This window comes from Rhinolophus ferrumequinum, chromosome X (genome assembly GCF_004115265.2).
Source record: "Rhinolophus ferrumequinum isolate MPI-CBG mRhiFer1 chromosome X, mRhiFer1_v1.p, whole genome shotgun sequence".
Lineage (NCBI taxonomy): Eukaryota > Metazoa > Chordata > Mammalia > Chiroptera > Rhinolophidae > Rhinolophus > Rhinolophus ferrumequinum.
This window is the reverse complement of record NC_046284.1, coordinates 61,815,283-61,839,665: the sequence shown is the minus strand read 5'-3', so window position 1 is coordinate 61,839,665 and position 24,383 is coordinate 61,815,283. Positions and strand designations below refer to the sequence as shown.

At 34.8% G+C, this 24,383-nt stretch overlaps 2 protein-coding genes across 2 annotated transcripts in view; one reads left to right on the top strand and one right to left on the bottom strand.

Annotated features, from left to right (window-relative positions):
* The window catches only part of LOC117026836 (protocadherin-11 X-linked-like), a 788,660-nt gene extending 766,423 nt beyond the window's left edge, over positions 1-22,237 (top strand). Inside the window, 1 exon segment of the mRNA XM_033113963.1 lies at positions 21,430-22,237. Within this exon segment, the coding sequence (XP_032969854.1) occupies positions 21,430-22,100 (671 nt within the window). The 3' untranslated portion in view covers positions 22,101-22,237.
* On the bottom strand, positions 4,476-6,242 carry LOC117026843 (phosphoglycerate kinase 1). The gene has a single exon (XM_033113974.1). The coding sequence runs from the start codon at positions 6,163-6,165 to the stop codon at positions 4,912-4,914; it is 1,254 nt and encodes a 417-aa protein (XP_032969865.1). The 5' UTR covers positions 6,166-6,242; the 3' UTR covers positions 4,476-4,911.
* Positions 22,238-24,383: the final 2,146 nt, after the last annotated feature.

Genomic DNA, 24,383 nt, shown 5'->3' with positions numbered 1-24,383 from the left:
ATTCTAATGGAAATAAGTAGATTATAGTTACTATGCAAAGATAGAAATCAAGCTTAAAAACTAATTCATCTCATGATTAAACTTCTCATTAAATTATAAATCAGAAGTGTGTTTGCCATATTCTTGGATTGTATGAAAGTCGAGAGTAGTTCTCAATAGGCACCTCTTATATAATGGACATGAGCAGCAGAGAATTACCAAGTACAATGGATAGTTGGCTGACTGTGGCTTATATTCTAAAGAGAGGAAAGAAAAGTGATAAAGTACTTGACTGTGGACTCCATCTTCAAGACTGGTTGAAATTTGTGAGTTTATATCTAAAACATAATAGTGCTTTATTTCCCCAGCAACTTAAATATTATTGTTCTTTTATTTGTATCTTAATTATGTAATCTCTTATAAAAGAGTGAAAAGTAAATTAAGTAGAATGCATTTTTTTATAAAAGAAATTCAAGAATTAAGAGAATGAATTCACATTATTTTCCAGGAAGAATCAGACAACAACTTGTGATGTATTTCTGAAACATTGTATTCTAACATTAATCCTAAAAATCATTCTATCTTTTCAAATATGAACCACATGCTTTTGAATGGAGAATACAGCATGTTACATGTTGTACTCATTACCCGACAAGAACAAAGGGTAATTAGAAAAACAATGAATTGGGAGTAAGGATAATAATGTTATAGGTCTGTCTCTGTGGCTAAGTAGCTCTGTGGTTTTGGACAGTTCACTTAACTTTTCCTTGCCTTGGTTTTCTATTCTGTAATATAACCATGTGATCTTTAACGCATCTTCAGTTCTTAAAATAAATAAATAAAGAGATAACTAACTAACTAAATAAATAAATTTAAGGGAATTGAGGTTGGAATAAAAGAATTGACCTGGAATTTAGTGACCAATCCATAATAAAATAGAACAATACAGAAAAAGAGTCATTATTCAGTCTCTCTCCCTCTATAGGGTCTACTAAAAATTGACAAGCTCATCCTTGAGCTCTGGAAATATATTCATTGAACGTGTAGTGAACCACATGAAGCATTTATGATATCACAGTGATACAAATTTATACCACCATCCAACTGAAAAGGAACTGAAGTTTTGATTCATATTTATAATGAAGTCAAGGCATTTTCATCAAAATCCTTTAAATAAATTCAATTACATACACACCACTATATATACGAGTATTTCACACATACTCATTTTACCTTTAAATTTTGTCAGTTTCTTAGAAATAACAATAATAGATGTAATAAGAAAATAAGGTAAAGTTTTGTAGGATTCTAACATAAAGAAAATTAGGTAGGCTTTCCATGATTAAAAAATATGTACTTAGGAAGAGAATAATAGAAATAGTCACAAGAATACAAATTAGTCCTCTTATATGCAGATCATCTAGGTTAAAATTAAGCATTCATATTCCAAAGCAAAAACTACAGTTTAATGCAAGTTCATTCAAAGTAAGATGGTTTTTTAATGTTGTTAGGAGTACTTCGTATGTCCCACTTAAGACTTTGAATGTCTTTTCCCGATATAATTACAGTATTTAGAATGCATAAATCCTTTCCCATACTACAAATACAATGCATTCCATACCAGCTTCATAGGATAGAAATAACTTCTAAATTATTTTCATCATAATATAGAGAGTTTAGGTGAATAAGTTTTTCTTTTCTTTGGAAAAGAGATTCACTTTTAAGTGCTAAAAGCTTTCTTGTCATCATGCCTTGGGAAGTAAATTTTTAGTGCTATTAACTGCCCTGTTATGTTAAAAATGGAGAGGCTGTTTTTTCTTAAATTAAGTACTAAAAGTTTAAGCAAAATTAGTGAATGGTGATCTGACTAATTCGCCTCCAATTTATTTTAGAGAGAAATGGTTACATTTTATTTATGTGAGTTAGAAGCTTTTCACTGTCATGATTTATATTAAATTTATTAAGACCAATAAATGCAAAATGCCTTCATCAAAACGCATTAACTCAGCTTGATAATGTCCAAATCTGAGACAATTAAAGTAGATATATAGGGTTTCATGGAATAAGGATATGAAAATCCCTAGCCAAAATTCAGTTTGCTGTTAAGACCCTCTTATATTCTACTCAACTCATGAATATAATATACAGAAGACAGGAGATCATTAATTCATTCTCTCAAGCTAATATAATAATCCCTTCCATTAATTTTCAATTATTGAAATACCCTTCAAGTCTTTTAATATAATCATGTGATGTAATTAATTGATTTAGTTGTTCTTCCCTGATATCAAGTGCATAGACATGAAGTGGTTAGATTTACTATTTATTAAGCGAAATAGTTGTTTATATGGTTTCGGTGACTGTTTATAATTTATAAAAGTTTATACTTTTGACAGGTAGTCTTTTAATATTAGATGCCCTGATAGGCACGTTTTCTGTATTTGAAGATTATTATGAAACTTTTCAGTATTTTGTTTGATAGTTATTTCTCTTAACCCTTGGAAGTTTGGTTGAGCAAGCTGACATGAATGCTTACTTGAAAAGTGGTAGAACATTGGGAAAAATTTCTTCAAGCATGTGGTAATGCCTTTAATAAAAGTGCAAAATACATTTTTTTTGTATTTTAGATAAACTAAATAATCCAGAATGCTTAAAATATAAGAAAATCAGATCTACAGTTTTTTTTTATCATTTTAAAGTTCATCATTTTATTTTTCTTGCTACATTATTTTATTTACAAATAATCATGCATATACATATATACCATATTATTGCCATGCATAATGTGCTCCCATGTATAATGCACACCCACGTCTTTGGCCCCAACTTTCAGGTAAAAAATTTTTGGTTTTAATTTTTTAATTCAAATTTTTATTTGTTTACATTTAGGAACTTGTTTTTTGTATTATCAATGAATTTTAGCACTTATTTTTAAACATATTATGGTACAAGAAATTTTGTGTACCAGTAACAAATTTATGATATTTATGCATCATAGAATACCAAGAACTCTTCGTTGTTGCAACTTTGTCCTAAGTTCAACAAAATCGATTATCGTATTCCAGGATATTATTTTGCATACGGATATCATTATTGATTTCTAGAGTTATACTTTTAACTCATAAGCTAAAATAAAAGAATTATAAACATTTATATAAATACGGAATTAGTACCGCCCATGTATAATGTGCATCCTTATTTATCCTTCACAAATTGGGGCAAAAAATTGCGCATTATACACAGCAAAACACAGTGTATACACACTATATTTTTTTTCCAAGTTGCCTAAATTTGGACATATGTATATGGAAAATAATTTTATAAGAATATATTGATATGTATGTATGTAAATAAATGAATGCATAATTGTAAGATTTCATAGCTAATTTACTTACAGTATCTTACCTCTGCCAAACTAACTAGTACCACAGCCTATATTTTATTTCTCTTTTGTTATCATTTAAAAATCTATATTGCTGCCCTTGCCTCCACCAAAACTTTTTAACACTTTTCAGGGTTTGCTTTTAATTTCTAACTATTTTATAAGATGAAAGAAATGTTATAATTTATTGAAAAGAATGTGATGTGTAATATTGGACATTGTTTGCAGTGTTTATTTTCTTTCTTTCTTTCTTTTTTTTTTTTTTTTTACCTTAGGCTACAGTTGACTTCGTATACTGATATAGTATCATTGGTTCATTAGCAAAGTATGTGTTACTGTTCAGAAAACTGATGCTTGAGTAGAATTATGACTGAAATGAATGAAGATGTTGTACCTCTAACTAATACAATTTAAATTGTTACCATATTCACTTAATAACTCAACCCCCACACACAAATTCCTGTAAACATTTTCAGAACAGAATTAAGAAATAAGGCTTCTCTGGGTGATTAGTTAGTATCTGTATGGTAAAGCCCCCAATGGTAAATTATATCAGTCTTTTTGGTCCTACCTGATGTGCAGTTCTTAATTTTGACTCATTTTAATATATCATACCTCTGTGACTCTAAGTATCGTGCACTGACATCAAGTAGTTAATCTTCCTGGAAAGGAGTTTTGTAAATTGCCTGGTGACCCATACAGTAACTTTTGGCCCACTTCTGCCATTGCATATATAAGTGGAATCTCTATTTATACATTTCAGAATGCCAGATACATCTTAATCTTATCCATTTGTTATGGTTATTTTTTCATATTACAATATATGTTATTGACAGTACATGCAGAATTTTTTATCCATAGGAAAAGTATTTACCCCTTATACCTGGAAAGTTATGTTGGAAGTGTTAAGTGGTAACTACTTTGTAAAAAGTTATTTTTACTCTTCAAAGCCTGATCATAAGGATGCATGTAAGTAACCAACTAACAATTCACTCCACTCCACTTTTCTAATAGAAAACATCTAAACTGTTTTGTAGAAATGCCAGATGGTATGCATTACTCAGAAACACACTTTTATTTTTTATTTTTTTTATTTTTTTTTTTCCCAGTTTCGATGGATACTTTTATTATTTATTTCATAGATCACCAACTTCATCTCCCTCCCTCCTTACAATTGGAATTTCATCTTATTTCCATGCTGAGTAGCGAAACAATGACAAAGCTAATCAGAATAAGCTACTCCAAAAACAGAACTAAGCCAACAGCTTACTTTCTTTCAACAGGTAAATATAAGTATGTGCACTCTAGAATGCACAATGTTTTAGTCACTAAGAAATTCAAATGGGATCTTGGAGAATGTAGGCAAATCCAGGGTGTGGTAAAGATGAGCTGAGATGCTGTGCAGCTGATTTAAGTTTCCTGGTGCTGCATCTCTTGGCCACTAGCTGAATCTTGACATGGGGGAAGATTTTAGCTAATACCGAGTAGAGATGCGGAAAGCACTAAATTGACTTAGGGGATGTGCACAGGAACCAAAAGGCAGGAAAGTACTAAACATTGCTGAGCGCGTCCACCCCAGGAAGGACTTTACCTTCCAGGAGCTCTAAACTGGCACCACCACCAGTGCTCACATGGCTGACTTTATCCTCCGTGTTCCATTTGGCACAGCAAGTGGCTGTGTCTCCACCACCTATGATGGTGATGCAGCCCCTGGAAGTGGCTTTCACCACCTCGTCCATGAGGGCTTTGGTCCCTCGGGCAAAAGCTTCCCATTCAAATACGCCCACAGGTCCATTCCACACAATCTGCTTAGCCCTGGCAACAGCCTCAGCGTACTTCTTGCTGCTCTCAGGACCACAGTCCAAGCCCATCCAGCCAGCAGGTATGCCTGAGGCCACAGTGGCTTGGCCAGTCTTGGCATTCTCATCAAACTTGTCAGCAGTGACAAAGTCAACAGGCAAGGTAATTTTCACACCATTCTTCTCAGCTTTGGACATCAGGTCTTTGACAATCTTGGCTCCCTCTTCATCAAACAGAGAAGTGCCAATCTCCATGTTGTTGAGCACCTTAAGGAAGGTAAAAGCCATTCCACCACCAATAATCATCTCATTGACTTTGTCTAGCATATTATTGATCAGTTGGATCTTGTCTGCAACTTTAGCTCCGCCCAGGATGGCCAGGAAGGGTCGCTCAGGGCTCTCCAAGGCTTTGGCAAAGTAGTTCAGCTCCTTCTTCATCAAAAACCCTCCAGCTTTCTGTGGTAGATTGACTCCCACCATGGAGCTGTGGGCCCGGTGAGCAGTGCCAAAAGCATCATTGACATATACATCCCCTAGCTTGGAAAGTGAAGTTCGGAAGGCTTCTATTTTAGCTGGCTCGGCTTTAACCTTGTTCCCAGAAGCATCTTTTCCCTTCCCTTCTTCCTCCACATGAAAGCGAAGGTTTTCCAGCAGGATGACAGACCCAGCAGCTGGGTCAGCACAAGCTTTCTCCACTTCAGGGCCCACACAGTCCTTCAAGAACAAAACATGCCTGCCCAGCAGAGATTTAAGTTCTACAGCAACTGGCTCCAAGGAGTATTTGTCAGGCATGGGGACGCCATCAGGCCGGCCTAGGTGACTCATAAGAACAACTGACTTGGCTCCATTGTCCAAGCAGAATTTGATGCTTGGAATGGCAGCCTTGATCCTCTGGTTGTTCGTTATCTGGTTGTTCTTCATAGGAACATTGAAGTCCACTCTCATAACGACCCGCTTTCCCTTCACGTTCAGCTTGTCCAGAGTCAGCTTGTTAGAGAGCGACATCTTGACACTATAGCAGCGGTGAGAGGTCGGAGGCTCTAGACAGCGGGGGAGACGGCGGCTGACTCGCGCTGGTGGTAGCGTGCCAGAAACACACTTTTAGACTGTTAGATTTGATAGGCACCCAGTGAAATATGAATCATACTATTATAAATTATTACACATTTGAAATAATTTTCTTTATTAAATAGGATTAAAATGACTATAATTTAAAACATTTTTACCTGAGATTAATGTGGAAATTGTAATGCTCAATGCTCATATTATTTCTATTTGTCAGTTTGACTAGGCATTATCCCTTCATTAAAATATTAAATTGTTGCTTCAAAGAATGTTTTATTTTATGTTTATACTTTCTGGTGAAACCACCTAAGAGTAAAACATATATCATTGTCTTTTACTCTTTTCATTTTATAAGGTATTACCATACATTTTAAAACATTCATACCTATCTATATCTGTATTTAATTTAGATGAGAAAGATTTAAATTTTCTGTGAAAACAAACTGTTTTTAGATGAAAGGAAGTAATTATTATAGTTGATAATATATAAAACAAACTTTAAAAAGCCCATGACAATCAGATATTGACTACAAAGTAAAAATTACTTCTGCACGCACTTCTTCATATACGTAAATGTATAAATATGATATCCGTTCCATTATTTTGAGTGGTGCAAATGTGAGACACGGGCATTATAAATGCTAATACACATGTTTCCTATTAATTGTGTTTGTGTTCTTTGGAACATGACTAATGGAATCTAATAAAAGTTCTAAATTATATGATATGTAAAATGTACTCAGTTAAGGAACATGAAATAGATTTCAATTATATTTTACTAACTCGACAATACTGTAAATAATTAGTGAGACTAGCTTGGAATAAACACAGTAGTTCAATATTGAAAACTGCCTGCACTGTATTGCTCCTAGAGGTGTAATATTATCAGAGCAATTTAGGTTTTTTTGGGGAAAAATACATACACACACATACACACACACACACACACACATATATATATATATGTATGTATGTATATATATATGTGTATATATATATATTCTCCTATATATATATATATATATATATATTCTCCTAAGTAAATAGCATGCATAAACACAGAGCTATAATAAAGTTTTTTAATGTGTAATCATTAAGGTATAAAGCATATTTTCAAAAAGAGTACTATAATAGTATATTGACTATGTCTTAAATTGATTTGATAAAATATTTTAAGTAGTTTTAATAGTAAGTTTCATTTTACCACTTATGAAACCACACAATATCATGAAATGTCTAATTCAAAAAATCGGCATGTTTCAATTATATAATGATTGCTCTGTGAAATTGGAAGATAATCCAAAACTTGTGGAAAATGTGTTTTTAGTTGAAATTGAAGCACTTTAGGGATAAATATGAAAATAAAGACATACTTCATATTTATTGACTTGTTTAGATGCAATTTTAATTTCAATCGCTTTGGTAGAAATAAATAATTTTGGTACATACTATCATTTGTGTATCAAACACATTTTTATTGTACAATAGCTCAAAAATCTCCCTGCACTTCATATGATTAAAAGATAAAAATAGGTTTGTCTTTCTTGCAAATGTGGATCGTTGATCACAGGCAGAGCCAAGCAAGAAAGTGTGACTATTTCAATATAAATACATGACTTCCCTCAGAAAGACTTCAAATCCTCTCCCTTTTTAATTTTGAATTAGTACAGTAATATTCATACATAAATGAAATTTGTTAGTGAATATTAAAATGACAAGAATAACTGAATGTACTTCCTTGAATATCTTCTTTTAGACATGAGGTGAACTAGGTTGGACCACAAAATAAAAAACAACAGATTTACAAAAATGTATCTATATAATCTAGCCTCCATGAATATCAGAAATATTAGAACCAAATAAATATTAATTACTCAATATGTCTTCACTAAAATAATTATTCCCTGGAGAATGCAAAAAATTTTTCTGAGAAGAGGGAAGGGAGATGGTACTATTAAGAAGTTTTAAAAAAGAGAATGTCAAGAACTAGGAATTTAAATGAAAGAGTTTAGGATTGGGGGTCCAAGATGGAGGATTAGGTAAATGCTATGCCTACCGCATCCCAGTGTCACACCAAAATTACAAATAAATTATAGAACAATAAACCTCAAGAATCATGTGAAGACTAGCTGAACAAGACCCCTATAACTCAGGATATAAAGAAGAGGCCATGTAGAGACTGGTAGGCGGGATGGAGACAGGCTAACCCCAAACCCACAGATAGTGGCTGAACACTGGGAGGGGCACCTCGGTGGTGGAGGTCCCACCAGAAGAGGGAGGAGTCCCAGCCCCACACCACACTCCCCAGCCCAGGGGTTCTCTGCTGGGAAGAGGAGTTCCCAGAACATCTGTCAGTGAAAATCAGTGAAGACTCTGTCTGCCTGTTCTGGTGAGACAGAAGGCAGCTGGAAACCCAGGTGCCCTCTTAAAGAGCCTGCACACAAACTGTCTCACTTGCAAGCCCTTACCTGGTCTCAACTTACCTTACCACAACTTGAGAGGTGCCAGAGACATACAGGAAAAGACCGAGTTGTGTGGCCTCAAGCTGAGGGCTGGAGAGACAGGAGCCATTGTCCCTGTGTGGAGCCTGCCTCATGTGGAGACTACAGGAGGGCACTATCTTTTCTATGTTGAAACCTCCCCCAAATGGCCAAATCTGAGACCACAATGGTCTGGTACAATCCAAGTGCACACACCTCCTTAGTGATGCCCTGTTTCCCAGACTTGCACAGCTAGTATTGCACTGCCTGGGGCATTCAGCTGCTGAGCAGCAGGCGCTGCCCCACAAGCTTCAGAAGCCTTTTACAGCAAAGGATGGCCAACAGCAACCCAGGGGATTTTGGTGTAGGGCAGTGATCCAAATCCTGTGCCCCAGCTTCTCTTGAGAAGCTCTTGGGGATGTGTAAGCCTGACACGAGTGGTGGCTGGCCGTGGTGTTCTCAGGGCATTTTTGAGAAATAGTCATGGGGCCAGCACCAGTGCAAGAACTGAAACGACCTTAACTTAAACCACCACCCACATCCTGAAGCTCCCTGGAACCTGGCCCCATCCACGTAGAGTTGCTTTACCAGAGGCATTGTCTGCCTGGGTGGTAAGCCCCACCCCACAAGTTGCAGAAACCTATCAGAGCAGAAGAAGGCCCGCAGCAGCCCAGGGAACTTTTGGTGGTGGGCAGTGACCCAAAATCTGCCCCACAGCCTCTCTTGGGCAGCTCTCAGAGATTTGTGAGCCTGAGGTGAGTGGTGGCTGGCTGCAGTGTTCTCAGGGCACTTTGTGTAGTGGTCAAAGGCTGGGCAGTGGTGCAAGAACTGAATCTGCATTAACTTTGTAAAAACCGCCAGCCAAGTCCTAAGACTCCCTGGTACCCCTGCCTCCCACAGCTAATGCTACATTGCTAAAGGCATTCTCAACACTGGGTCAAACAGCCCTGCCCACAGACCTAAGGAGCCCCTTTCAATGGTGAGCCTTACAGGCAGCTGGCAGGTGGCAATAGACCTAGGGGGCCCTAGGCATTTTGCTAAGCTGCCTCAGACCCAATATTGAGAGCATCTAGCCTGGGTTCAGAACGAGGCCACTCCCACATGACTCCAGGACCAGTAGAGGCAAGAGCCAACCACTTATAGCTTTCTGGCTCCTACCAGGGAGCAGTGGGCTGGTCACAGGCAGGGCTGGAATTGGCCTAATGGGAGCCCCCCCACAAGAGACCCCAGAAACAACACACCCAGAGGCCAGCTTCAGACTGCACCAGAGAACTACCCGGTTAGCCCCACAAGTGGCACACCAAAAGGGTGGTCTCAACAGGCACGAGAGCCCATAGGAGCGAATCCTTTTCTGAGAGGTCAGCCCCCACATAGCAGCTCATACACTGTGGGCATAGCCAATAATCACAGTCAGTCAGCCTGGGAATCAATCCCACCCACTGATGCGCCAAAAGCAATCAAGGCTCAATTACAACAGAACACAGACAACACACTCAAGGGACATTTCTGGAACACAAGCACAGGAGTTCACGGACACTGTGTCCCTGGACCAAACAGGGCACATACTACATAAGGCCACCAGCAAAGACCAAGAAACGTAGGAGATCTACCTAATACATAGAAGCAAACACGGAGAGGCAGCCAGAATGAGGAAACAAAGAACTACATCCCAAATAAAAGAACAGGATAAACCTCCAGAAATAGAACTATTTGAATGAAATGGAGGCAACCAACCTACCAGAGACAGAGTTTAAAATACTGGTTATTAGAATGCTTAAGGAACTTAGTGAGAATTTCAACAAAAAGATAATAAGCATAAAGAAGGACATAGAAACCATTAAAAAAGAAAAACACAACAGTCAGAAATAAAGACTACAGTAAATGCAATGAAAAATACACTACAAAGAATCGCCAGCAGATTAGATGAAGCAGAAGTTCAAATCAGCAATTTGGAAGACAATGTAGCAGAAAACACCCATCTGCAATAGCAAAAAGAAAAAGAGAATTAAAAAAATGAGAACAGTTTAAGAGACTCTGGGACAACATCAAGCATAGCAACATGTACATCATGGGGGTACCAGGAGGAGAAGAGAGAAAGCAAGGGATTGAAAACCTGTTTGAAGAAATAATGACTGAAAACCTTCATAACCTGGTCAAGAAAATAGACATACAAGCCAAGGATGTGCAGAGTCCCAAGCAAGATGAACCCAAACAGGCCCACACCAAAATACATTGTAATTAGAATGGCAAAGGTTAAAGACAAAGAGAGAATCCTAAAAGTAGCAAGAGAAAGGCAACTAGTGACTTATAAGGGAGCTCCATAATACTATCAGCTGATTTCTCAACAGAAACTTTGCAGGCCAGAAGGGATTGGCACACAATATTCAAAGTGATAAAAAACAAGGACCTACAACTAAGAGTACACTACCCAGCAAAGCTATCATTTAGAATCAAAGGACAGATAAAGAGCTTCTCAGGAGTTCATCACCACCAAACCAGTATTACAAGGAATGTCAGAGGGACTTCTTTTTAAAAAATAAAATAAAAAATATGATAACAAAATCGCAATAACTGCATATCTATGAACAGTTATTTTCAGTGTACATGGATTAAATGTCCCATTCAAAAGACATAGGAAGGCTGAATGGATAAGAAAACAAAACCCTTACATATGCTGCCTACATGAGACTCACTTCAGTTTGAAAGACACACAGACCGAAAGTAAAGAGATGGAAAAAGTATTTCATGAAATACAAACAAACAAACAAACAAATTTAAAAAAAAAACCCTGCAGTAGCAATACTTATACCAGAGAAAACAGACTTTAAAACAAAAGCTATAACAAGAGACAGAGAAGGACCCAGTAATCCCACTTCTGGGTATTTATCCAAAGAAACCCAAAATGCTACTTTGAGGGGGTGCATGCATCCATATATTCATTGCAGCACTGTTTACAATGGCCAAGATGTGGAGGCAGCCTGGCATTGGTGGGTGATAAAGAGGAGGTGGTACATATGTACAGTGGAACATTGCTCAGCCATGGAAACAAATGGTCTCTTGCCATCTGCAGTGGCATGGATGGACCTGGAGGGTCCTGTGCTGAGTGGAGTATGTCAGACAGAGAAAGACAGAGGCAATGTGACTTTGCTTATATGTGGAATCTAAAGTACAAAATAATCAAAACAGAAACAAATTCATAGATACAGAGAACATTTTGATGGTTGACAGATGGGAAGGGGTTTAGGTGGGAAAAGTAAAGGGATTAAGAAGTACAAATTGTTACAAAGTAGTCATGGGAATGTAGAGTAAAGCATAAGAAATAAAGTCAAAAATGCTGTAATAACTCTATGGTTTCAGATGGGTACTAGATTTATCAGGCTGATAGATGGGAGGAAGATTGGGGCTAAGGTGAAAAAGGTGACGGGATTAAGAGGTATAATTTGGTAGTTACAAAATACTCATGGGAATGTAAAGTAAAGCATATGGAATATAGTCAATGACATACAACCATGTATAGTGCCACGTGGTACTAAACTAGTCAGGGAGATCACTTAAATTATATGAATGTCTAACTACTATGCTGTACATCTGAAATTAATATAAAATGATATTGAATGTCTAAATAAATAAATAGTTAAAAAAAGAACAGAGAGCTACACAAACAAGCAAACAAAATAAATAAAGACTACAATAATGGAAATGAAGAATACATTAGAGGGAATCAACAGGAGATTAGATGAAGCAGAGGATAAAATCAGCAATTTAGAAGATAAGGTAGCAGAAATTACCCAATCAGAACAGCAAAAAGAAAAAATAATCAAAAAAAAAAAATGAGGATAGTTTAAGGAGCCACTGGGACAGCAACAAGCATACCAACTGTAATTGAAAAATTTAAAAAAGGGGTAAGAGGTGAAGGGAAATGAGAGGTCCATGTTTCCAGGTATAAAACAAATAAGCCATAGGATGTGATGTACAGCATGGGGAATATAGTCAATAATATTGTGATAGCATGGTATGGTGTCAGATGGTTGCTGGACTTATCATGGTGATCACTTCTTAGGTAGGTATATAAATGTTAAATAACTATGGTGTACCCCTAAAACTAATATAATATTGTATGTTAGCTATATTTTTAATAAAAATCTTTAAAAATAATTAAAATGTGGATTAATGTTTCAAATACCTTTACTCTGCATTTGGATCAGTAACGCAAACTCCGTTATTGGCTTGGGAAGACCAAATGATGAATTATTCATGACAGTAATTTTTTTGGCTGAAATGAATGTAGCAGTTACCACCTGATATTCCCCTGAAACACAACATTGAAAATCTTCAGTGGTACAACTGGGAAGCTACTGAAAGAGCAAGAGAAGGAGAACAAAGCAAAATTACAATAATATCTTATTCTTTTTCATGAGAGTTCATCTTTGAACACTAATCAAATGATCTGTATTAGACCTCTATCATGTGAAATTTGCTGTCAGAGATTAACAGATACATTAAATGGAACTGTTTGCCTGGAAATTTCTGTATAATGAACATCGAATTCAGCTTTGGGATAGCACTAAGGAAAATGTCTATAAAATACTCATTTGTCCTCAAATTGATAAAGGTTAGAGAATGATAGGGAACATCACCAGAGCACATTTAATCACATCTATGAACTTGATATTTGAATTTTAAAAGACTGGGACTCCACTATTTCTTGAAATATATATTATGTATCAGTTAATTAAATAAATATGAGTTAATAGATGGTTATCAAAAGCAATTTAATGCTCAAATAAGTGTAAGCATTTAGAATGAAGGAAGGTATTGTCCAAATAAATTTGTTTAACCTCACAAGAACACATTTTCTCTCTGAAACAAAACAGATGAATTACACTCTAACAGTGATCTTCATTTCATTGTACTAAAAATATATTTCAATATACTGCCATTTTTCTTCTCTCCTTCCCAACCATTGAAGATGGCAACAGTTTTCTTGTAAGTAATTTCCAAAGAGAGATATCAGGTCAGTCTTCTCTGCAATACATTCTTTGTGAATAGGTATTTTTATTACCTTGCCGTATATTCCATTTTTCCAATATACTCAATTGATGTGCATTTTGGCAGATTTTTGGCTATTGTTAAAATCTTAATGTTAGTTCAAGTTGCCTTTACAACATGATAAAATGATTAACTGTATATGACTACATCACATTTTGCCTATAGAAAACTACTGTGATATCCACTGGGTATTTTGGGGCTGCATGAGGGTAATATATTTCTCTAGAAAAAATGTTCATTTCTTCAAAAATAAATGTTATTAATGAGTTACAGAAGCCCTCAGAGAATGTTGTTTTAAGTGTAATTAATTTTAACTTCACTAATTCACAATGCATATTATTTTGAACTTGCACTGACTTAATCTGTGCTTGTCTCATACTATCTCTTTGGGAAATAGTTTATTAAATAGTTAGTTAATATAAATAGTTAATTAAATGATGTCAGTATTATTAAGGGAGACTGTACAGTCCACTAAAGAAAATATGCTTAATAGAATACTTTCGCAACACTCATTCAAATAAAAACTTTTAGAATATTAATTACACTTCTGTTTTTTGTGCATTGATTTAATGTTGATTCACTAGTAGAGGATGAATTTTTATGTACTTAGATATGTAATTGTGAAGTTTATTATAAAACTTGATTTAATTAAAACTAAGATTTTCATCCAAGTTATCCCGAATTACTAAAATTAAAAGTGTTTAGCTTTTATAAATTGCACACACACACACAGACACACACATATTGTGAACAATCTTTTATACACCAAACTGTGTATAAGAATTACATTTGGCATCTCTGGATATACAATTTCATCTTGCTATAGTTCGTGAATAGTTTATTTTTAAATTATAAATATTACTAACTATAGCAATACACATTAATTAAAGGGAAAAAAGGCATTTTTTAAAGACAAATAATGCCACTAAGCTTCTGGTTATGTATTATCAAAACTTTGCTACTAAATTGACAAATGCTCTATTCAGTTAGTACTTATGTGGTCTTCTATTCATCATGAAACAATTATAGTTTAGTGAGGAAATGTAAAAGATATTTTGGATTGCTGTCAACGTGAATTTTTGAGGAAAGCTCTAGAAATGTCATGAATTACCTACATTTTATAGTAAAATATTATTTGAACAATAATATTGCATTGCTTCACCACATTTTTGGGAAGCACTTTATCTTAAGTATTATCTTCCCATTTAAAAGATTATGTGGCAAATAATTTCCAGTTTAATTAAAAAATGTGTCAAATTATGAGAACCACTACAATTTTGTATGCATAATGCAATTTTCAAAAAAACCCTCAACTTTTTATTTTTTTTTATTTTCTTCAATTCTGTATTTGTTACTTAATCTCTCAAGTTTTCACGAACTCTCTAATATTGTTATTCAAAATATTACCATTTGAATAGAATTCTTTGCATGCTTTATTCTGTTCTTTAAGAATGAAGGCTATCTAGTAGAAAATTACTGACATAACTTGGTAATGCTAATGCTTAACTAAAGAGAGTGATAGCGAGTGACTTCAGAAGGTGGATGATTCCTAATAAATTAGACTTCTAAAACTTGGCAAATGCTTACTGAAATGTGTAGAAATAGATCTTTTGTAAAAAAGAGGCAATATGAATAACTACCATTAAGAAACTGGAGGACATTTTTTCCCAAGTCAAGTTGTTGTCCTTTCAATCTTAGTTGTGAAGAAAAGGCCTGGAAGTACACAGTGTTCCCCAATAAAGTCCTGTTCCCCTTCCCCAATAAAATCTTAAAAAAAAAAAAAAAAAGAAAGAAAAGAAACTAGAGGACAACAAGTAGTGCTGGAAAAACTGCATACCCACATGCAAAAGAAGGAAGTTGCACACTTACCATATACCATATATAAAACTTAATGCAAAATGAATCAAAGACATAAATGTCAATGCTAAAACTGTAAAAATCTTAGAAGAAAGCATATGGGAAAAACTTAATGACATTGGATTTGGCAACATTTCTTGGATATGATACCAAAAGCACAGATAATAATAAAAATAAAGATAAGTTGGACCACATCAAAATTAAAAAATTTTGTAGATCAAAGGACACAATCAACAGAGTGAAAAGACAACCCACAAAATGGGAGAAAATATTGGCAAATCATATATCTGATAAGGGGCTGATATCCAGAATACATAAAGAAATCTAACAACTCATTGCACACACAGGAGACCCAATCAGTCAAAATGTGGGCAAATAACTTGAATAGATGTTACTCCAAAGGCTGTATACAAATGGCCAATAAGTGCATGAAAAGATGCTGCACATCACTAATCATTAGGGAAATGTTAATCCAAACTGCAATAAGATACTTCACACCCGTTAGAATGGATGTTATAAAATAATAATAATAATAATAATAATAATTTTAAAAAGTAGAAAATAATAATAAAAAGTGTTGGGGAGTATGTGGAGAAATGGGAACAGTGTACATTGCTGGTGGGAAAGTAAAATGGTGCCGCTACTGTAGAAAACTGTATGGTAATTCCACAAAACATTAAACATAGATTTACAATGTGACCGAGCCACTTCATCTCTGAGTATATATCCAAAACAAGTGAAAACATGGACTCAAATAGATATTTGTACACCCAAGTCCATAGCACCATTATTTAAATTACACATATATATATACCATTATATATACCATATATATATATAATATATATATAATATATATATATATATATTATATATATATGACAACATCACAAAAGAGATGGGTAGGAGCAAAACCGAATTGGATTAGCAATACAACATCAGATAGTAACTCAATATCCACAGGAACGAATGAACAAATGAAGAGATTCAGAAATGATAAATAGGACAGTTAATAAAACAAAATTTATAATTAAGTCATTGCTCCCCCATTCTTTTCTCAGCTTCATTAAAACCAATAATACATAAAGTAATAACTATGAAAATGTTGATTTTATAACATATATTTACATATATCATCTATGCCCAATAATGGCACAAAAAAGACAAGAATGAATACAGGTACATAGGAGTAATATTTCTATATCTACTGAAAGTAACTTACAATAAATCAGAAGTAATTTTGATAAGATCACAAACCCTAGAGACCAGTAAGAGAATACACACAATGTGTATGTATATGTATACATATTTGTACATAACATTATATACATTATATGAGATCTCATTTAAGTTCGAGAACTCATCCTAGAAAAAGTGCTATATACCGCATTACTGAATATCACTACAGTCACCTTTGAAGTCCTCCCCTTGGGAAGCTATGCACCAATCCCAGCACCTAGTCCGCCCTACAAAACAATTTTGGAACTCTTTCTGGAATGGCCACTAGAGCTGTCGTCATATTACCCTTGATGTCCTCAATGTCATCAAAATGTCTTCCTTTCAATATTTCCTTTATCTTCGGGTAAAGAAAGAAGTCATTGGGGGCCAGATCAGGTGAATAGGGAGGTTGTTCCAATACAGTTACTTGTTTACAGGCTAAAAACTCCCTCACAGACAATGCCGTGTAAGCTGGTGCATTGTCGTGATGCAAGAACCATGAATTGTTGGCGAAAAGTTCAGGTCGTCTAACTTTTTCAAGCAGACTTTTCAGCCCTTGCAAATAGTAAATGTGGTTAACTATTTGTCCAGTTGGTACAAAGTCATAATGAATAATCCCTCTGATATCAAAAAAGGTTAGCAACAGCGTTGCAACAAGTTCGCGAACTTAATTGTTAGACCTTCACATATCCACGTATAGTGAAAAATTATTAAAAGAATTATGATATTACACTAGAAAATATTCATCTAATTCAAAAGAAGCTGTAACGGAGGAATAGAGGAACAGAAAAATACATGATGTGCATAGGAAACAAAAGTGAAATCATAACTTTAAATCCACTATATCAATAATACCATTAAAAACTAATAGATTAAAAACACAAAATAAGGGAGGAATTGTCAGACTGAATAAAAAATAAAATCAAAATGTATGCCTATAGGATTCAAGCCTTAGATTCAGATACAAGTAGATTGAATGCAAAATGATGAAAAATTTATATCATGCAAAAAGAAATCATGTTAAAGCTAGAATGACAACATTAATATCAGACTTATTTAAGTAGAAAATTAAATTAAAAATGTTACTGGACATAAAGAAAGACATTCTGTCATGATAAAAAGGCCAAAAATTCAGGGAGACATAATAATTGTAAATATATGTGCATTTAACAATAGTGTTCCAAAAATCATGGCAAAGAAATTGACAGAAGTGAAGAAAGAAATAGACAATTCAACAACAGCTAGGAATTTCAATACCACACTTTCTGTAAGAGATAGAATAACTAGTCAGGAGACCAATAAGGAAATAGAAGACCTGAGCAGTATTCTAAACCAGCTAGACTTAACAGACGTCTGTAGAATACTTCATCGAACAAGAGCAGAATATATATTCTTTTCAAGTGCACCTACAATATTCTGGAAGATAGACTATGCTAGGTTATAAAACAAGTCTCAATAAATTGAAAGAATTGTACTCATGAAGACTGTATTACCTGACCCCAGTGGAGTGAAATTAGGAATAAATAACAGAAAGAAGAAACCACAAGAGTAATTGGAAAATATTTTAATGATGAAATAGTCAGTGTTTTCCCCTAAGATCAAAAATAAGACACAGGATGTCTCCTTTCAGCACTTAAACACTATACCAGAGGTTTTTTCCCCCCAGGGCAATTAGACAAGGAAAGATATAAAATGCATACATATTGCAAAGAAAGAAGTAAAACTATGTCTGTATGCAGGTGATAATCATCTTGTATACAGAAAATTGTAAGAAATTCACTAAAATCTATTAAAACTAATAATCAAGCTCAGCAGTATTGCAACCTGTAAGATCAATATATAAAAATCAAGTGTACTTCTGTAACTTAGCAATAAATAGTTCCCCGAAATTAAAGAAACAATCCCATTACAATAGAATAAAATGGAATAAGATACTTAGGAACAAATTTAACAAAAGAAGTGCAAAGTTTGTATTCTGAAAATTCTGAAATACTATTTTAAAAAATTAAGGATGAAAGATCGAAATAAGTGGTAAGACATCCCATGTTGAAAGACTGGAAGACTTAAAATTGCTAAAGTGCAATACCTTACAAATTGATTTTCAGATTCAGCACAATCCCTGATCAAAAATCCAAGCTGAATTTTTGCAGAAAATGAGTCGAGGAATTGAAACCTCCATGCATTGCTTGTTAAAGTGTAAAATTGTGCAGCCAATTTGGAAAACAGTTTGGCAATTCCTCAAAAGTTAAAAACAGGGTTGCCATGTGACCTAGCAATTCCAAACCTAGCTACTATATTCCCACGAGAATCGAATAACTGTGTCTAGAAAAAAACTTTTACAAAAATGTTTATAGCAACATTATCTATGATAGCCACAAAGTGGAAACAACCCAAATGTCCATCAACTGATGAATGGATAAATCAAATGGGTTATATGCATGCAAAGTATAATCTTGGGCAATGATAAAAGAATTGAAGTACTCATACATACTACAACATGGAAGAACCTTAGAAGCATTATGCTAAATGAAACAGACCAGTCACAAAACACCCCAGTTGAAGGATTCCATTTATATTATATTAAAATAAGCAAATATATAAAAGAAAAAGGTAGAGTAATGATTGCTTAGGATGGAATTTGGGGGGAAATGGGCTATGACAGGTAATGTATACCAGATTTCTTTTTAGGATGATAAGGATATCCCAAAATTGATTGTGATAATAGTTGCACAACTCTGTGAATATACTCAAAACTATTAAATTGTGCACTTTAACTGGGTGAATTATATCTCGATAAAGCTGTTTAAAAAGAATGTGTATAAATCATAGCTTCTTTCAGTGAAAATGACTTTGTATTAAATTTCTTATCATGAATAACCAAGTGACTCAATTTTGAAACTATGATGTATTATTTTGTTGTAAAATTTAAGGCTACCAGATCAGTTGCTTTTCTGATGACCAGGAAACGAAATTCTGTTTTAAAGTATAGATATATGTGCATTCACATATTTCCATGCATATTTGTATGATTTAACATCATCAAAAAATACATAAAACTCTACCTTCCCAACTATTGCTCAAATACAATTGTGTGAAAATATAGGATATTTTAAATGTTAATCTCATAGGGACTTTTTTTTTTTTTTTTAAGATTCTTCTGTACTAGGTTTTTTTTTTAAGGGGGATATGGGGGAACAATGTGTTTCTCCAGGGCCCATCAGCTCCAAGTCGTGGGCCTTCAATCTAGTTGTGGAGGGCGCAGCTCAGCTCCAAGTCCAGTCGCCATTTTCAATCTTTAGTTGCAGGGGGTGCAGCCCACCGTCCCATGTGGGAATTGAACCAGCAATCTTGCTACCAAGAGCCCGCGCTCCAACCAACTGAGCCATCCAGCCGCCCCTCCAGCAGCTCAGTGGCAGCTCAGTGGCAGCTCGTTGTCTTCAATCTAGTTATGGAGGGCTCAGCTGACTGGCCCATGTGGGAATCAAACCGGCAACCCAGTTGTTCAGAGCTCGTGCTCTAACCAACTGAGTGATCCAGCCGCTCCTCATAGGGACATTTTTTAAGTGCCCTATAAATGAAGAAAACTAAATGGTTATCTGATGGAAAAAAATTTGTCTTAATGAGAGTCAGTTCTTATATGTCCTATTCTTTAGATTTACATATGATGGGATACTGACAGTACCTGGACTCTGTATCCTGTTGAGGATTTATAGGATCATGAATTTCTATCTTTAATTTTTAGGATTATGTCTTCTTAGCAAATTGACCTTTTTATAATGATGTAATGTATTTCATTATAGCTAATACTATTTTTCGTTCTAAAGTCACCTTTTATATTGATATACCGGTAGCTACTCTATTTTTATTTTGCTAGTTTTTGTATGGTATGCTTATTGATGCTTGATACCTCTTGGCATTTGAAAACTTTACAGAAACCTCATGAAGGAGTTTTAGAAGGTATTATAGTTTAACACTAAGTATTTTATATCTGTAGTTTATGATATTGCTAAACTGATTTGTCATGTTTCAGAAAATGAGGAATACAGAAATCAATTTTCTTTGAGATAATTATAGCTATATTTCATTCTTGAAACTAAAAGGCATCTTAGAGTTCAATAAACTGTTTCCAAATTAACCTAATTTATTTTCAGATTTATTCTCAGATTAATTAGATTCTTAACCAAATGGTGAGCTATAATTGGTTGGTTCATTATACGTTTCTATGACTGGTTTTCCCATTCATTTTACTCATGTCCTTTCTTTGTGTTAGGAGCCATATTTCAACTGAGTTTTAGATATAGCTCAATGACCATGGTTTCCACTTACAGTCACAAACACAATTAAAAATATTTACATTTGGGAGACTAGGCCAAAGTATCACAATTATAAAAATGTGACCCCATCCACCCACGCCTGGTTATTTCTGTTTCTCTGGGAATTATTTCTTGACAAATCAAGGACCAATTGTTAAAATATTGGAAGTCTCTGATGTATTAATATATAGATTTTTAACTCTTCCTGTAACAATATGATTTGTTTTTAGCTAATAAAAATACACCATTGAAATCTAAATTTTACCATTTGTTTCCCACCCTAACAGGTGCAGAAATAACTGTTCAACCGACTGTGGAGGAGGCCTCCGACAACTGCACTCAAGAGTGTCTCATCTTGGGCCATTCTGACGCCTGTTGGATGCCAGCTTCTCTGACCCATGCCAGCCCTTCAAATGCACAGGCCCCTGCTCTGTGCCACAGCCCACCGCCGACCCCGGCCTCTGCTCGCTGCCGTAGCCCTCCGGTGACACAGACCATGGCTGTCTGCCACAGCCCTCCGGTGACCCCAGCTATCGCACTGTGCCACAGCCCTCCACCAGCGCGGGCCTCTGCTCTCCACCACAGTCCGCCTCTAGCGCAGGCTACTGCTCTTCGCCACAGCCCCCCACCAGCACAGGCCTCAGCCCTCAGCTACAGCCCTCCGCTGGCACAGCCTGCCGCAACCCACCGCAGCCCTCCTCTGCCACAGGCTGCTGCTCTCCATCGCAGCCCTCTACAACCAGCAAGGGGTTTGCAGCAAGGTGCTGGACCTGAGGGACTACTTTCTCTTGATCAGGGAGTGCAAGGTAGTACAAGATCTCAGTTTTACACTATGTCTGAAAGACTTCATCCTGGTGGTGATTCAATGAAAGTCATACCCTTGACAACCTTCACTCCAGGCCAACAGGCCAGACCCCCGAGGGGTGATTCTCCCATTATGGAAGAACATCCCTTGTAAAGCTACAATGGCTAATTCACATTTTTCAACAGGATGTATATAATTAAAATTTAAGATTCAATTTTAATGAATATTCCAAATTGTTAGATTTGTAAATAGCTATGTAAATAGAAACAGATACCAGAATAAACTCTAGAGCTAGACCCTTAGTCAAAAATTAAAAATAAATTTACAATTTGTTTAATTCAGAATGTGTATTTAAAAAGAAAAGAAATTGAAATATTTACACCCCTTTGTACAGAAAGGCTTATCATGATAGATATTAATATGTAGCATGTATTATTTCTGATGCACTATAGTTTTTTATTTATTCTTACCGAAATGTGCAATATTACTGATTTTTTCCAATCTGATTTTTGTGGACCTACTAAGTAGCAAATGGAAAACTAGCAAATATCTGATTTTCCAAGAGTACCTTTAGTTAATCTAATCTTTGTTCAGATAACATTAGAAAATATAAATACAATAGCATTTTTGTTTGTCTTTTTGTTTGATATTTGTGGTCTCCAGTGTACTTTTATTAGTGTTTGTACGAAACTGCAGAAGAGGGAGTGTAAATATCTCTTATATATTTGTCTGTCTTTTTTATGTTTTCTATCTTTATTTCAAGAATATATTGTTGATAAAATTTGTATATACATTTGCAGTAATTTATATATATATATATATATATATATATATATATATATATATATATATATATAAACTGTACAGATATATGTCCATAACCTATTCTCTACTCTTTAGTAGAGTTCGAGACACAGAAGTGCAATAACTGTGCCCAAATTAGGCAACTATTTGCTTAAAAAGGCCTCTTTTTAAAAATACTTTTGTAATTTAGTGTAAAGTGCATCAGAAATAATATTGTATCTGCTATTTTAAGCCTATATCCCATTATTAATTAGGTCTTTATCTTCTGGAACTTGTATATAACAGCCTAGAAAATCAGAAGGAAGGTGGATGCAGTCAGTGCACGATTTATTTACACTGTAAATAAATCTGTAAATTGCTATTTTCTAGAGAATATCTGTAAATTACTATTTTCTAGAGAATATCAGGAAGATTTAAATGATGATGTGACAGCTAAAGGTTGATACCAAAAGATGTTCAGTAAAAAGAATAAAGAAATTAATATAATTGTAGATAAAACCACATACTAAACACATAAGACTAAGGGAGTTTTCTCATTCTAGCTCAGCTTGCTGAAGAAAACCACTGATAACAAGATGAGAGTCAGGAAGGAACTTTTCAAGAGATATAATTAAAAATCTACATCAAAGGTGTTACAGTATAGAACTTTAAGGAGATGTGCAGAGGGAGAAATAAGGTTCGTGACTACTTCTTGGGGTTGATAAGAAATACCCCAATTACACACACACAAAGAAACAACAAAATCTCATAGGATAACAAAACACGCCCTTCAAAGCAAAGAATACACTAGTATTCCTAGGGAACATTAGTTTCCTTCTGTTGTCTGTTCTTTATTTTCTTTTTTGTCCTCTTAACTGACCATGATCTTCTATGTACACATTTTACCAGTTTACAGAAACACCACCAACTTAATTTTCTTCCATAGCAAAACCAAGAAAATGTCTTGCTTCAGTATTACACTAAACCAAGAGACAATTGATATTTTAATGGGGGGGGGACTATTTCTTGTTGATTAAATTAGATGTAGACTTTGTGATGTGTAACTTGAAGATATGTAATTTATGATTAAACTGTGTGTAAATGTTGTAATATAAACTGTGGTAAATGTACAATTTCATTGGTGAAGGTTTCCACTGAGAGTTGAGAAAGCTTCTCTTCTTGTGCCCAGCAGGTTACGTAGCGTTTTGAGAATATATTGTTACCATTGTGAAACTCTTTAAATCATATTTGAGTTGGTGTGTAGAATAACTTCTTACCTTTTAACTACAAGAGTTTAATTACTGAAATTTCAAATTAATTAGTATTATTAATATTTTTTCTCCTTTGTATTTGTTGATGTTCAGAGGGATTTGAAGCATACTGGTACTCCAGGTGCATGTGAATCCTAAAGGACTGATGATGTTTGAAAGTTTATTGAAATATTACCATGTATATGTGTTGATATTGTTATTGATATTGTTGGTAATGAGGGTTTTAAAACTGGGTAAGATAGGAAAAAACCCAGAATGACAAAATCAGAGCTTCCAGTAGACTTTAGAAAGTTTTTCTTTAAAATCTTGCAAAGATAATATGAGAATTTTTTTCTTCTGTTTTAGTTAACTCCACATTTTTCTGTCTACATTTTAGTTAAGA

Coding starts and splice junctions, on each gene's coding strand:
- LOC117026843 (XM_033113974.1), bottom strand. CDS start 6,165: ATGTCGCTCTCTAACAAGCTGACTCTGGACAAGCTGAACGTGAAGGGA.